At 40.0% G+C, this 17181-nt stretch overlaps 1 protein-coding gene across 9 annotated transcripts in view; it reads left to right on the forward strand.

The window, feature by feature from the left end:
• The window catches only part of rad17 (RAD17 checkpoint clamp loader component), a 45325-nt gene extending 28333 nt beyond the window's left edge, over window positions 1-16992 (forward strand). For 4 of the 9 annotated variants that reach the window (XM_044363785.1, XM_044363779.1, XM_044363789.1 and 1 more), the window contains exons 16-17: window positions 4023-4080; window positions 15418-16992. In XM_044363785.1, the coding sequence (XP_044219720.1) occupies window positions 4023-4080; window positions 15418-15607 (248 nt within the window). In that variant the 3' untranslated portion in view covers window positions 15608-16992. Of the gene's footprint in view, window positions 1-4022; window positions 4081-4341; window positions 4458-13342; window positions 14533-15417 lie in introns of those variants that run through there. The other 5 variants (XM_044363797.1, XM_044363818.1, XM_044363823.1 and 2 more) reach the window with 5 other exon arrangements.
• The last annotated feature ends 189 nt before the right edge of the window (window positions 16993-17181 follow it).

Here is a 17181-nt window from a genome sequence, read left to right on the forward strand (position 1 = left end):
AAACAATAGAACATTTGTTGCACATCAGCTATGAATGCTACAGACTCTTTTCTGAAGCGGAGGAGAACACCCAAGAGGGTGTTGTTCAAATCAGGTCCGCTAAGAAGCACTTTGTTTAACGACACTCCATCATGTTCAGCGCTTGAGTCAAACACCACTCTCAACTGATCAGGTTTTTGGGGGTGGTATACCCCGAATGATGGTAAGTACCAATGTTCTTTATATTTCTCCAGTGAAGAAGCAGGCTCTGCATGGTCATTTTCAAGCATTTTCTTCATAAAGTCAATGTACTGCTTCTTCATTACAGGTTTTCTGTCCAATATTTTCCTGAGAGAAGAAAGTCGCTTCATCGCTTGATCTCTGTTACTTGGAAGTCGCTGTCTGGGGGAGCGGAATGGTAACGGCGCCACCCAGCTGTTCCCTTCATCCTGATAAACTTCTCTCTCCATTATGTCAAGGAAAGCTTGATCGTCCATTGAGAGTGCTGGCTTGTCATCATCTCTAGTTTTCTCAAAAACTGCAGATCCCAGCGTGTCTATGTTCCCCCTGTGGTATTCTTCCTCAGTACAAAAGGATGGAGAACAGCTGTGATGAGATGGCATGTAGTTGAAATTCTCCTTCACCAGGATTTTGTTTGGACATGGACTGAGGAAGGATGAACGACCATTACTGAGAACATGCGTTTTTAGCACATTAACAGTTGTTGGCTTATGAGTTGCCCCCAGACAGACTTCACCCACTATGACCCACCCAAGGTCTAGCCGCTGCGCATAAGGTGTACTGTTAGGTCCATTGATCTGCTCCCTCACCTTGTGCAACTGCAGTATATCTCGACCCAGGAGCAGAAGGATGGGAGCATCTGGATCCACAGGCGGAATCTTGTCTGCAACTCGCTGTAGGTGTGAGTGATGACGTGCTACCTCAGGGGATGTATTTATGTATTTCTCAGTTTTTGAACTCTGGTTGCTGGGTGGTGTAAAGGTAAAACTAGGGTCGTTTCTTATTTTTGCCTGTTGTCTTATAAAGCTGGAGAAAAAACTGAAAGGGGGAAATGCGACTCTGTGTTCCTCCTTATATCTAGAACCCGTGGCAATCCATTTCTCTTGTAAGCTGTGAGGTAGCTTGTCCACAATGGGATTTACTCCACGAGCCGTGTCCATATAAGACAAGCCTGGCAGATATCCACCTTCTTTTGCACACTCTATCTCCTGAAGAATGTCACCCTACTCTCTTAACTTGACATTATCTTTGTTGGTAAGTTTAGGAAAATCTTCAATCTTTTTTAGCAGTGCATGTTCAACTACTTCTGGTGACCCATAACTTTCTTCTAGTCGTTGCCAGACTAAGTGGAGGGCTGCTGCAGGGTTGAACACATGCACAGAGCGAATTCTCTTAGCCTGCTCTGAAGACTCTAAACCAAGCCATTTTACTAATAAATCTATTTCTTCTCTGGCTGAAAGGTGTAGGTCATTGGTAGCACTTTGAAATGATGCCTTCCATGACCAATAATTCTCAGGACGGTCATCGAATTTGAGAAAACCTGCACTCATCATTTCGCGACGGATTAGATACTTTGTTATTTCTTGCACACCCTGAGGCTCGGATGTGGCCTCCCTTTGAGGGTAAAAAGACTGTCCTGTTGGTCGTGGGGAGTACATTTTAACTCCTAATTCCTCCCTTTGTTGTTCTTGTTTGACATTAGTTTGTCCTTTATCAGCATCTCTGTTTTTCTCATCATGTTGGGTGGCTGTTTTATTTAAGCCCATTTTACATTGCTCAAGCGCCATCTTGTGGCAGCCTAGAGGATCAACCTTGAATGGGATTTCCCCAGAGTATGCCTTTGAATGCTGCTGGACATAGTCAGAGGTGCGCTGGGCTGAACTGATAGGTAATTCTAGTAAATCTTGACTGAGTTCACTCATTACAGATTTACCAGCTTCTTCATAGGCAGCAGCTTCTGCTGTAGCGGCAGCGACAGCTCTTTGGCTTTGTAAAATATGAAGACTTGCTTCAAGGTCGGCTTTCTGTTTCATGATGCTAGCCTCCTTTTGTGCATAAGTAAGCTGAGCACGGGCAGCCTCCGCTTTGGCACGAGCTTTTAATGCTGAAGAACTGGCTGAGGAGGCTCGACTTGACCGCCTTGACGACTGTGAATGTGCTGACTTTGAGTGGGCATCAGCACTTTGATAAGATTCTTGCTGCTTTTCCCTTCCCTCTTCCTGTTGCTGAGGGGCTGGCTGATACTGTTTGCCTGACCGTAGACTCATTGTTGCTGCATACTGTGTTATCTTGTTTAATTGTGCCCGCTGTGCTCTTGTCCTTTTACTATACTGTCCTCGCAATGAGTAGTCTTTATCCAAAGCTAGACAGTTAGCCAACAGTCTGCAGTCCTCCAATAAACACAAGGCGTAACTTTTCTTGCATGTTTAATGAAGATCCACATTTACTGTAAAACTGCGACAAAGCACAAATGCAAACAGAAATCAGAATCTGAACAATATTCATTACACTGACATAACTATGTAAGAAATAAAAATGCTGTGTCACTAAGCAAAACAGGTCAGCTAACAGGTTGCAGCTATGCTAGTCATCAATTTAGTCACCTCAAAACAAATACACAGCAAATATATGATGCATATAGTGTAAAGAATTGCACATAATACTCACGGACAAATAGTGTCCAAGGCAACAATGTTGAAAATAAATAGCTGCAGCAGATGCCGACAAATGAGCTCTCTACTCTGTCTGGTTAGCTCTGGAGGAAACTTCCTGTTTTGTATCTACTTCTGTTGAATGATCAGGAGGGGGCACTGCAGAACACAAAAACTACTTGCACTCAAACAAAGGGCAGAATAGTCATTCCTCCTATTCAAACTGACCACTAGAAGATCCCTTCACAATGCACTTGCAGTGTAAGTGATGGGGGACAAGATCCACAGTCCTCCTTTTGTACAAGATGTATTTAAAAGTTTTTTTCTGAAGCTGATATAAAGCTTCGCTGTCCAAATGAGTCAAATCAATTCAACATCTTTCAAAGATACAGTCCTTTTAGTGCCACATTGCCTATTTTTGTTACAATATTTCCACCACAGCTCAACAGGGAAACACTATGAGGAAACACAGAGACGTAATTTACTAAAAAGACTAACTGTGGGTGACATCCACTTCATTTGACTAACTCAGACTGCTGAAGCCTTATATAAGCTTCAGGTCAACTTTGAAATAGCTACATTTTTGCGCAAATTGACTGCGGGGACACAGTGTTGATTTTGGCTCCTATCACTTATATTGAAAGCACATTTGGAGAGAATGTTCTAATGGTCAGTTACAGTGAGGGGAACCTCTTTCAGTGTTCATTTGGTCACCTGACTGTTGTCTTAAGACAGACTTGAAAAATTGCAAACCTGGTCTTTAACCATCTGACTTTGATTTTTATGAGAATGTGGTTTGTGAATGTTGCTGAGATGCCAGCTGATCACACCATGCCTGGAGATCTAAGCAATATATCATAGCATATACTGTATTGCCCACTCAATCACTGACAATACTGTAAACTGCTCACTGCAACACTGCTCAAACATGATTTGTTGCTGATGAATGTCATATTTTGACTCTGCACGAGGTTGAATAATTCCCTTTTTTAGAAACCAAATTATATTAGCTGTGAGAGCGTCAAGGCATCTCACCATAATCAACCGAACTTCATAAACTTGTATATAATAAGTGTGTTTGTCAATAAAAGGTGCTCTCCATTCGGCTCCTTGCTTTCCTCAATTACATCTCTTCCTGAGGACATTCTTAATCACTCCAGTGAAAAAGACACCTATGCTGATTATACAGACTACTGCCTCTTCTCTGAGATGCATTTAAGGCATCCTCGATGATGGCAGATTTGATCATTTCCAAGTCATAAGCTGGAGGATGGAGGAGCAAGGATGGGAGGAAGCTGAATGGAAAGCACTCAGTGTTTCTATCTGATGTTTCGTTAATAGAACTGTTCTGTGCTACACTGTACCTTTCAGCTCAGATAGCTTTTATCCAGGACGTGGGTAACATGTCGCTGAGGAGGTTCCCTGGCAGGTACGGCACACGTTTAATCTTTCCATAAAGCAGTTAGATTCAGGTGTGTATGTGTCACCATAACCCCAGACTGACAGACAGGTGGTCATATGGTAAATGGGCTGCATTTATATAACACGTATAGCACGTGTCTTCTGGCCACTCAAAACACTTTTACACTGCATGCCACCTTTACCCATTCTCACAGCAGAGTACCAACCTCCTCATCAGGAGTCTTATCATTCACACATCGATGGCACAGCCAACAAGAGCAATTTTTAGTTTCAGTATCTTGCCCAAGGACACTTTGACGTGCAGACTGGAGGAGCCGGGGATCAAACGGCCGATCTTCCAATTAATGGACAACCCGCTCTACCTCCTGAGCAGCCGATGGCAAAGTTGGTAACCCCAGTCTCTATTTAGGGAATGATTCATACACCTACATCACTTTCAATTTACTTTCAAAACCTACTGACAGAATGATTGTAAATAGCTGTTTTAAAATAACCAGGATGCAGTATATTTATTTCACAATTTTGCCATACATCAAATAAACAGGTTGTCATATAGTTTTTAGTGACTTAAAGACTTTTAAAAATGAGTAGAGCTTGTGCTTTCATTCTGAAAAGAAATTAAAGAAATGGCTCCACCTGGTGGTAAAAGTCTGCTCTGGGCAGATTTTACTTTTCCATGTGTATAGCACCAACAAATCCAAAGCTAAAAGGACAGATTCACAATTTTTCAAGTCTGGCTTAAAATAATAGTTAGGTGCCCACATGAACACTGAAATGATTTTTTCTTGCTGTGATCACTCCTGTTCATACCGACCATTAAAAGATCCCTTCATAATGCACTGACAATGTAAGTGATGGACAAAATCCACAGTGTGGATGTGGATGTGTAAAAATGTATTTAACAGTGTATCTGAAGCTAATATGAAGCTTATCTTTTTAGTGCTTAAGTCCCTCTGTTTGTTACCATCATTCCACCACAGCTCAACAGGGAAACACAATTTTAATTTACTAAGAATCACAAATAATATCAAGGAACATCATCCCATTTCAAGTTGTGCCTTATCTTAATGCTTAATTGTTTAAATTCCAGGCTGAAAGTTTATTTGTATAGCATAGTTTGCATAAATGTCAATAAAACATGATCGGTGTAAGCTGACAATTAAGTTGTATCATATGATTAATAAATATGAGATAAAGGGTCAGTTTACCCAGTTTACATAAAAGCATACAGTATTTTGTCTCTTCCATCCATATGGTATCTAGCACTGCAGATCTGTTTGTTTGGGGGGTTTTTGTCTAGGTTTTGAGAGATCTGTCTCTAGAGATTTATTTCTCAAACCCAACACAATTGAGGTGAACGGAGTAGTTTAGTGGAGCACACAACATTTAGAAAAAGAAAAAAAATCCATTTTAACACGACTAGGTCAAAACCTAATATATTGCTGGACCATGTATGAAACGATAGAGGACGTATAATTTGAAACGATGGATCCAGGAAGTGGTGACATGTGGTGACCAAGCCCCCAGGAAGTGCCCTGGGCCTTCACTGAAGGCAATTTGACATAGGGGTTGCGGTTGAAAACTACATCCTATAAGGGCTGCTCGATTATGGCAAAAATCATAATCACAATTATTTTGGTCAATATCGAGATCACATTTATTTTTTATATTTTATTTAACATGATTACTCATTGACTTTGGAAACATTGTGCATTTATTGAACTTTTTTTTTAAAAACTTGTCTTTTAACTGTGTCCCTTTTTATTGAAAGACAGACTTCTGTGTTATGGTTAATATGCCCATTATAATCTGTTATTAGCCTATGCATATAATAGCTTAAGAACCACCACAATATCTTGAATTGTTGACTTGATTTTGCTTTGAAGTTGTTACGGTTGATACAGGCTGTGGGTCAGTGTACCCTCTGTCCAAAGATTTGTTTAACTTATTTGATAACAGAATGAACAAATATACAATGCATTACAGTGGAATCCACTTATAGTGATGACGGTTACAGTGATCAACCACTTATATTGAGTAAAAAGTTCAGGACAGAATCATTTTTATACAAATGCTGTTTAAATAATTTGCTTATAGTAATCAAGTAATCTACTTACAGTGTTAATTTTGGGTCTTTTCATTCATGAAAACATATGGGAAAAAAAATTTAAACAACAGTAATTCTATTCCCATAGTACACGTATGATGTGTATTTAGCGGCTGCAGCACCATTATCAGGCGTTGCAGTGCACCTCCGCAGGTTTGTGTGGAGGTTCAGGATGGGGGTGTGATTATTTGTAACCACCATGAAACAATCAGAAAATAATATTTTATTCCTCTCATTTACTGGCTTTATAGCTACCACTGCTCATTCTCCTAATCCACTCTCTAGCTCACTCGACCACTGCTTCTCTCTCTCTCTCTCTTTAAAAAAAACTTTACTTTTAACATCATCAAAGGAAGAGAAATGTCCTCCCCTCTTCCTAGTAATGTTTTTGTCTTCCATCATGGCATGGTTGTACTGTGTTATAGATTGCGTTTCTCCCAAAGTTGATTCTGGTTCAACTTTCTCGCTGCAGCACCTCTGTAGCCCCTGCCCCCACAGCCTAATGCACAACCCATCTGCTTCGGGCAGGGAGGCTGGTGCTGTGTGCACATTGAAATCATGACAGGAAAAAGAAAAGGAAAAAGTCATTTTCTATCAATGAAAAACATAGTCTCCTTGAAGCTTATGACAAACTGCCAAAAATGAATTAATAATATGGAGCAGCAAAACAAGTGTTTGAAACAGCTGTATTGTATTTTGAAACAGTCAATAAAATTCATTAAATAGTGAAGCTGTCTGTTTCATTACTTTATATTCATGTAATAAATATACAGATGTCAATTTGATGGTAATCTGTATGAGAAATTAAGAAAAAGACAAAAAATCACTTATAATAATTATCTGTTTATACTGATCAATTCGATCCAGACGGATGTGATCACTGTAAGCAGTTTCCACTATATTTTGTTTTTCTGTTTTTTGGGTGAATTTAAAAAATCTACGTGCTTTTCCTGTTTCATCTTCAAATCAGCAAACCAAAACCAGAAAACAACTTGTTTTTTGCTTTTATTGTTATATCTATATTATCTGCCCTTACTGCATCTCAAAACATTGTCATTGGCTATGCTCATAGCTTAGATAGATAGATAGATAGATAGACCCCCCCCCCCCCCCCCCCAAAAAAAATGTTTTTGATTTTATTAAATACCTGCAGCGATCCCACAGCAGCAGAAACGGTGTGTCTGGAGATTAAATTAATGAAGTTACGCTGCTGGGCCTCGTGCATAAATGCGCACAGCGTCTCTCTTAATGGGGGTGATCCTTCCACTGCAGCTCAACAGGGAACACTGTACAGGGAACCAAGAGGGAAGCAGCATAACTTCATTGATTATCTCCAGACATGCCGAGAGGACTGGTCAGGATCTAATATTAAATAAAGCTGTAAGCAGCGATGATTGGGCCCTCGTTACATGACCACATCATGTAAATTTCATGTAAATCGGATGATGTTTGTCAAATGAGGCTGATTTCCTGTTGTCAGTAGGTGGCGCTATGACTATGATTACATATTGACATGTAGATGTGTTCAGGCCTGGACTCATCAAATATGAGACATTTGGGGCAGATTGGACAGTGTAAAGTGGATTTACAACAACTTCCTGTTTAATCAATCAATCAATCAATCAATTTTTATTTATATAGCGCCAAATCACGACAAAAGTCATCTCAGGGCACTTTTCACATAGAACAGGTCAAGACTGTACTCTTTAATATACAGAGACCCAACAATTCCCCCATGAGCAAGCACTTGGCGACAGCGGTAAGGAAAATCTCCCCTTTAACAGGTAGAAACCTCAAGCAGAGCCCGGCTCTTGGTGGGCGGCCATCTGCTTTGACCAGTTGGGTTGAGAGAGAGAAAGAAAGAGGGAAAGGGGGGAGGGGACAGAATAACAACAATCATAACAACAGCAACAGCAACAGCTAGGGAAGGATGCCAACAGGACTGTGAAAGACCACGAAGGCTCGGCCCAGAACCCAGGGTTTCCTGCGAGATGAGAAAGCACAAAAAAAACTCCGGGGAAGAAGCAAAGTTAATGACATGCATTGATGTTACATGAATGCATACAGATGGAGAGGAGGAGGAGGAGAGAGGAGCTCAGTGCATCATGGGAAGTCCCCCAGCAGTCTAGGCCTATAGCAGCATAACTAAGGGCTGATCCAAAGTGAGCCTGGTCGGCCCTAACTACAAGCTTTATCAAAAAAGAAAGTTTTAAGCCTACTCTTAAACATAGAGAAGGTGTCTGCACCCTGGACTGAATCTGGAAGATGGTTCGACAGGAGAGGAGCCTGATAGCTGAAGGCTCTGCCTCCCATTCTACTTTTAAAGACTGTAGGAACCACCTGTAAGCCTGCATTCTGGGAGTGCAGTGTTCTAGTGGGGTAATACGGTACTATGAGCTCTTCAAGATATGATGGTACCTGACCATTAAGGGCTTTGTAAGTTAGGAGAGGGTTTTTAAATTCTATTCTAGATTTTACAGGAAGCCAATGTAGCGAAGCTAAAATGGGAGAAATGTGATCTCTTTTTCTAGTTTTAGTCAATACACGTGCAGCTGTATTCTGGACCAGCTGAAGAGTCCTTAGAGACTTGTTAGAGCAGCCTGATACTAAGGAATTACAATAATCCAGCCTTGAAGTAACAAATGCGTGGACTAGTTTTTCTGCATCTTTTTGGGACAGGATGTGCCTGATTTTTGCGATATTACGTAAGTGAAAAAAAGCAGTCCTTGAGATTTGATTTATGTGGGAGTTAAAGGACATATCTTGATCAAAGATAACTCCCAGATTCCTTACGGTGGTGCTGGAGGCCAGGGTAATGCCATCCAGAGTAGCTATATCATTAGATAATGTGTTTCTAAGGTGTTTAGGGCCAAGTACAATAACTTCAGTTTTATCTGAGTTTAGTAGTAGCAAATTGCAGATCATCCACGTCTTTATGTCGTTAAGGCATGCTTGGAGTTAGTTTAACTGATTGGTTTCATCAGGCTTCATTGATAAATATAATTGGGTATCATCTGCATAACAATGAAAATTTATGGAGTGTTTCCTAAAAATATTACCTAAAGGAAGCATATACAAGGTGAATAGTATTGGTCCAAGTACAGAACCTTGTGGAACTCCATGTCTAACTTTTGCCTTCACGGAGGATTCATCATTAACATGTACAAACTGAAATTGATCTGATAAATAGGACTTAAACCAGCTTAATGCAGTTCCTTTAATGCCAATTAAATGTTCCAGTCTCTGCAAAAGGATTTGATGGTCAATTGTGTTGAATGCAGCACTAAGATCTAACAGGACAAGTATAGAGACAAATCCTTTGTCCAATGCAGTTAGGAGGTCATTTGTGACTTTCACCAGTGCTGTCTCTGTGCTATGATACGCTCTAAATCCTGACTGAAAATCCTCAAATAAACTATTGTTATGTAGAAAGTCACATAACTGATTAGAGACTTCTTTCTCAGGGATCTTAGAGAGAAATGGAAGGTTAGATATAGATCTATGTGGTCGGGGGACAGACACAGTCTCTATGTGGTTTTGGGTGGGTAACTGCTCTAATGGAAGCACAGAGAAGTATGTAGGACTGCAGCTCTGCTCCCTGGTCTCAACTCTGGGTTGTCATGGTTTTGGTCTACTAATAAACTCAGCCATAATTCTAGATATGAGAGCAGCTCCATCCAAAGTGGGATGTATGCCGTCTCTCCTAATCAGACATGGTCTTCCCCAGAAAGTCTGCCAATTATCTATGAAGCCCACATCGTTTGCTAGACACCACCTCAACAGCCAGCGGTTGAATTGTGACATGCGGCTATACATGTCATCACTGGTCATATTAGGCAGCGGTACAGAGAAAATTATGGAGTCCAACATTGTTTTTGCAAATGTACACACCAACTCAACATTAATTTTGGTGACCTCCAATTGGCGTAATCAGGAGTCGTTGCCACCGACATGGATGACAATTTAAATTTGACTCAGTGTCGCCCGCTCTGGCCCCAGGAATACATTTAACTATGGCTGCTAGTGTCGCTAACTTCATGTTTCTGACTATGGAGCTGCCAATAATCAGAGTTGGTTTCTTAGCAGGTGTGTTACTGAGGGGGGAGAACCTGTTTGAAATGCGAACTGGTTGGTGGTGAACCGTGGGCTTCTGCTTAGGGCTATGCTTCCTTCGGACAGTCACCCAGCAACCCTGGCTTCCCAGCTGCTCGGGAACTACTGGGGGAGTGGGAGCTACGCTAGCTCAGCCCACACCAGCTACTGGGGGCTGGCTTACTACATTAGTTACTGATTGTTTTTCCATGGTGCGGAGCCACGCTTCCAATTCACTGAGCCTCGCCTCCAGCACTGCCAATAAACTACACTTATTACACGTACCACTATCACTAAAGGAGGCAGAGGAATAACTAAACATTTGACACACTGAGCAAGAGAGAGCAGGAGAATGAGAGGGAGAGAGAGAGGCCATCGCTAACTGCTTAGTTTAAGTTAGCTGCTAATGCTAGCTGCAGAGCTAAAATAACTAACAACTGTGCGATTGGCGAGAAAAGTCGCTAAGAGCTGAGAGTGCTTGTGTAGAACTAGCGAAAGTTTAAATATACAGCAGGTATTAATCCACAGTAATGTGATATAGAGCAAAATCAACTGAGTTGAGAGCAGCAACAATGCTATCAGTAGACACAGTCGGCAACCGGAAATGACACAATACGCTTACCGTAGCACGTCAGTTTAATGTCCCAAACATGTTTTGGGCAAAATTCACCGGCACACCATGCCAGGTACACTCCATGAAAACTAAAAAGCCTTGCAATTTAACATCATGAAGGTATTTAGATGTCACCTACCAAATTTGAAGTCATTTGGGTCAAATTTCTGGGAGGAGTTCGTGAAAGTACAATGCCTGTCAATGGCTTCACTTTGCTGAAGTAATGCATATTAGATTCAAAATGGCTGACCTCTTTTTGGATTTAGGGCATGGCTCTAAGAGGCTTTTTTTAGTCTGGAGAAGGTACATCTGCCTACCAAAGTCAAATTTAAAGGTGGGGGCTTTGACTTTGAAATTTTCTAGGGGGCGCCCTTAAGCCATTTTGCCCAAGACCCATATCAGATATCATGTTACACCACATTTTTTTTCCATGTGCAAAATTTTGTGAGTTTTCAAGCACCCTTAGCACCTTAAAAATGCTAAAAGTAATTAGGGGGCGCTATAGAGCCAATGTCCCACACCTAAGCCCAACTGTTATACTAATCGCAATCCTTACTAATTCAAACATAGGTACACGAGTACGTAAGTTTCATGAGTTTTTGCACATCCTCAAGGCCTCAAACGTGAGTTCGTAAAATGATAATTGACACACGAAATCCAAAATGGATGTATTATGTCGATAATGATGAGAGCAATGAACCCACTGAATTTCATGCACATCAAAGCCCCATATATACGTAAATCAAAGACGTACATACATACACGTCAAATTTAAAGGTATGGGCTTTGACTTTGACGTTTAGGGGGCGTCCTTTACCTGTTTTGCCACTCCCATGCCCAAGACCCATATCCGATATCATGTTATGCCACTCCTGATGCATGTGCAAGTTTTGTGAGTTTTTGAGCAGCCCTAGCACCTCAAAAATGTTAAAAGAAATTAGGGGGCAAGAGCCGAAATACTATGCCCAAGCCAAATTTTGATACCAACTGAAGCATATATTACTTAGAACATATATGCAAAGTTTTGTTAGTTTTCATGCATCCTAAAGGCCTCAAATGTGTTCCAAAAATGAAAATTGACACACGAAATCCAAAATGGCTGACTTCCTGTTGGGCAAAAAATTTGAAAAAGTATGTATTATGTCGAAAATGATGAAAGCAACCAACCCACCAAATTTCATGCACATCAAAGAAACTTCCAAAATGGCCTTGCGTTTGGGGGCGCTTTGGAGCCTGCTGGCCACGCCTAAGCCTACTCACTACAGAACTGCAATTTTCACCAGTTCTGATGCGTTTGCCAATTTCGGTGAGTTTTCAAGCATTGTAAGCCCCTCAAAAATGCAATGGCATACTATAGTAATAATAATAAAAATAATAATAATCACCAAAGGCCAATAGGACCTTCACACCATTCGGTGCTCGGGCCCTAATAATAATTCCCTCAGATACAATCGGGCCTTCACACCTCTAGGGGCTTGGGACCCAATAATTCCTTCAGTTTCAAGAGGGCCTTTGCACTGCTAGCTACTCGGGTCCTAATAATCCCTTAAAAAACAATAAGTTCCTCGCACTCTCAGTTCTAGGGACCGTTGGGCCCCTGGCACTTTCGTGCTCAGGCCCTCACAATAATAATGATAATAATAATAATAATAATAATAATAATGATAATCTTTAAAAAAAACAATAGGTTCCTCCCATTTTCAGTGCCAGGGACCGTTTGGCTGTGGCGCTTCCATGCTTGGGCCCAAATAATAATAATAAAATGAACATACATGGAGAGATGTTGGGGAGAAAGTTAATTTAAAGCCAGTCTGTATAGGAAAGTTTTTACTTGGCTTTTAAAAGTGCTCACTGTGGTCACCTTTTTAATTTCTGCTGGTAAGGTGTTCTAGATTTTGGGTGTAGACTATATGGTGCTGTTGTTGTAAGAAGCGGTGTGTTAAGATTTAGGCTTTTTTAATATGTTTTATATATTATTTCGCTTACCCACCACAACTCTAGAATAGTTTTAATACAGTTACCATCAATTTAATCATTAACGCTAAGTGTAAATGACCCCAACACAGTGTGTTTTATGTGTGTAAAGTTTTCATTCATAAATGTATTTGTTATATTGCTTTTATTTTATTTACCATGAAATGGACGTGCCTTGTGTAAATTGATAGTAAGTCAGGCTTGTGTCCATATAGCTTTTTTTTCTGCGCGTCAGTGTTTTTTCAATTGTTCCCATTCACTGTATGTAAATATGGACGTCATGACAGTTCCCCTGAAGTGAAGCCAAAACATCTGGATCACCCCCTGGTGGCTGGCTGCAGTATAGGTCATAGGTCCCCTCCATGTTAGTGGATGGGACATAGTAAAAATTCAAAGAACACGTCAAATAAAGTTTTTTTTTTTTATTTAGTTATTTGACAATATAAAAAGGGGTTGTGACAGCTGCTCTCAAACCTCCGTCAGGCAGCGAGAAGTTTGAGGGGACGTGTCTCGCTGGTTGTCATCCTGCCACCTGACTCTACTGCGCAGACTCTGGTTGCAAATGACATCACACAAGCAAGATGGCAGATGAGTGTTGGGCTTTTATCACTCTACATGTTAAAAGCTATTTGTTAGCTTTGTAGTCAACCCTCTTAACGTGGTATTAATTTAGTTACCTAGCTAATGCCAGCGGTTTTTGACCGAAGAAAATGCTATATGGACACATGCCCTCAACACTGGCAATGGCGCACAGATTCTCTTTTCTCACACAAATGTGACACAATAGTCTCCTTTGGTAGGTAATTATGGCACTATCCACTCGCCATACAGGAGTCGGGCTGTTAGCAGCTGAGATGACCTGCTGGTCTCACCCTGCCAGCAGCTCCTCACATCTCTGAAAACATTGAAACAAACTTCCAAATAAGTGTTATTTCGATAAACTGACCACATATTGGAAATCTCAATGGTTACTATCTTGCCTGAGAAAATATTAAAACTTAATAAAGTGACATATTAACAGTCCTACAGTTAAAATTACAACGGCTTAATCTCCACCATCGCTGCCAGTTGATGCGAAATGCACTCTGGGATACTTGGCTTTTGCCGCCTTCAGCCGACCAATGATGTAACTTCATCACTAAATCAGTGAGTCAGGCAGATATTCACGTTTCTAGGGCTGGCCCCACTGTTGCAGTCGAGCCAAAAATTCTGCAGCATGTCCTGGTAGCCTATTGGGTAGGACACATAACATGATACCAATGTTCCAGCAATCCCCTCTCTCTCCTGATGTTTTCTATATGTCTCTAACATCAGTAAAGGGTAAAATGTTGAAAACTAATCTTAAAAAAACTTGAACGTGTATGTATTATTACTGAATCAGTGTCCTCATTGTATAATCTACAGCTCTCAATTTCAACAGTTTTCATTAGAACTACATTCTACAGAAGAAATAGTCTTTATGAAACCTTTATCCAGCCTTTCATTGTTAGGTTTGTTTCACCAGTGACTAAACTGATTATGTGGTGTGCTGTAAAGCATCAGTATTGTTACTATGGTTACCTGTGGTTTGAAATATATTACCTTTAAGTATAAGTCTTGTGATATTCTGTATTTCCTTTTTGTTGACAAATCCTATGAAAAGACCCAAACCAGCCGTGGGCTACTGATCTACTAACAAGTTATTGATATATTGTGCTCCTCTGTGTCATAGAGCTCAATTGTTGTCAAGAAACTATTAAAACACGTCAGTGAGACACACTGTTGTACTGGGTGACATGTACCTTCATTACCATGAACACACACATTGTAGTTTATTTTGACTCAATCCCACACACACTGCCCTGCTACCAAAAATACTCACTAGAACACCAAATGTGGATTATTCTGCTGCTGAAAATAGTCCTTAACAAATGCACTCTTTCCTCCTGATTGAGTGATGTTTGACTTGCTGTTTTAGGAGGGTTTTTTTTTTTTTTTAACAAAGAGTTTATTTATAATTTATAATTCTGTACATTTACATAGCTCAGCCTTATCAGAGAATTAAAACCAAAACTGACAAGAAATACACAAAACTTTTTTCCTTTTTTAAAAAAAGGGAACTATTCACAGTTCGGCAAACATACATAAAAATTATAAATCATTGCATCCCGTACATCCACATAGAGGACTCACCCAATAAAAATAAAATAAATAAATGAAAGAAAAGTACACTGCAAGAAACAAATGTTAATCTTAACCAATTTCATATTTATGTCAGCACAGCTTCTTATCAAGTAGGAGATTTTTTTGAGAATGAAACTACACATTTGTGAGTTGTTTCTTTTTAAGATTTAAGAGGATAGAGAAGTTAGAAAGTATTGCAAGACAGACTTAACACATTGTTGGTTTTGCTCTTTTTATAAGATTTGTTGACAATGAAAAAAAAAATCTAGAAAAACACCAGCTTTATCCCTTAAGTACTTAGTATGATGTGGTCTAGAATTACGTATTAGGTGTCCTGATAATTTACAGTATATCTGCCAGCCAATCTCTCTTTGTCTTGATGTGTGTGTGTGCAGGTTAAAACTGGAGGCTCTGACAGACAAAGAGCACGGCCAGCTCGAGTTAGACAGCATGGAGGAGGATGAGAAAGAGGAGGGTCAGGGAGGAGGTGAGAAGGGTCTGCCAGCCAGTCAGCCCCAACCCACTACAAGCCAAATCCTTCTGGAGGAGGAGGACCTGATGATAGTGGAATACAACAGTGACTAACACACACAGTCATGACTTACATCCACACTGTCATACTGTGAGACTGTTTCACCTTTTCATTGTCAAGTTTTGTTGTCTTGATTTTTTTTTATTGAGTGATGGGCCTGTATGGAGGAGGACTGGGGTTAACTAATGCATTCAGATCTGAGATTGATTTTAGCAATCTGAGGAAAAACAAGTCTGTTATGAGTTCTGAGATTAATAACACAATTCTGAGACTAAACTTGGTTCACTGTCACTTTTCTCTCTTTAATCTTGAAGTCTTTTGACTTTTTCTTAATTGTAAGATTGATCTTAGAATGCAAATAATGTTTCCACATGGCCCTGATCCTCTGTAGTGTAATGATGACTGAAGCTCTGATGTCCCCAGTATTGTTGCCTCATTGAGGTGACATCTGCACAGGATATGATCATTTTTCAAACAAACTTGTTTTCTTGTCGAAACTGAATTGAATGTGTCTCTGTAGCCTGTGTAGGTTTACACAGGATCATAATACTATTAAAGGATAGGTTTACAGTTCCTCAAGTCTATCTTAAAACAATACTCATCTTTTTGTTGAGTTTTTGGTCACTGTAATCATTCCCCCTGTCCATATTGGTTGTGAAGAGGCCCCCTCCTAATATGATTCCAATTTAAATGATGAGGGACAAAATACATTCTACAGTTCAGCTGAAGCTGGTATGAGACTTCAGTCTGAGTTGGACCAATCATGTAGGTGTCTTCCAAAATTATTTTTTTTAGTATGAAATCCCTCTTTGTGTTTCCACAGTGTGTCCTTGCTGAGTGTAATAATAGTAACAAAAAGAGGGACTTTTACACTAAGAGGACTGTAACTTTGGAAGACATCCTCTTGATTTGACTAATTCAAACTGCTGAAGCCTTGTATCATATCATATTATTCTTATACTCTGTGGATTTTGTCCTCCAACACTTCCATTGAAATTGTATTAGGATTGGATCTGTTGAGGGCCAGTACAGACAGGAGAAACATTTACAGTCACCAACAACTCTTTAAACTTACTTATGGGTGTGTGATTATAGTTTTAAGGCAGACTGAAAGAATGTGAACTTGTCCTGTGAAAAATGGGGATTAATTGTAATAATTTCCCAAAGTGACCCTCACAATTCAGTTCTGCCAGTTGAAATATTGTTTTAAATGTACGGTCAGCATTTGTTTTTCCTACTTAAAGTATTTTTGTTTTGCTGAGCAGCTGTAGAGAAAGGCAGGGTTCATTAAGCCAGATTGCTCAGTCTTTAACTGAGATCCTTTTTTTACTGTTTCCTGTGGATGGAAAATAATAAATATTACATTTAATGCTTATTGAAGGATGTATTGTGTAAATCTAAATAAGAATGTGAATAAAAAATATGTGTGTAAACCTCATCATGGGGCTCTTAACTTCAACATTATCTTGCACACTCCCCTCACACACCCCTTCATCCAATATTTACCCAACAGTTTGTCATATTCCCTCTGGTGACTGCTTGCAGCCACAACTCACTAAACTGCTTTCAACTTAAATCCAAGAAATGATTCTTCCTTAAACACTTTTCATTTTTACTTGGTTGTTTT

The sequence above is a fragment of the Thunnus albacares genome, chromosome 2 (genome assembly GCF_914725855.1).
Source record: "Thunnus albacares chromosome 2, fThuAlb1.1, whole genome shotgun sequence".
NCBI lineage: Eukaryota > Metazoa > Chordata > Actinopteri > Scombriformes > Scombridae > Thunnus > Thunnus albacares.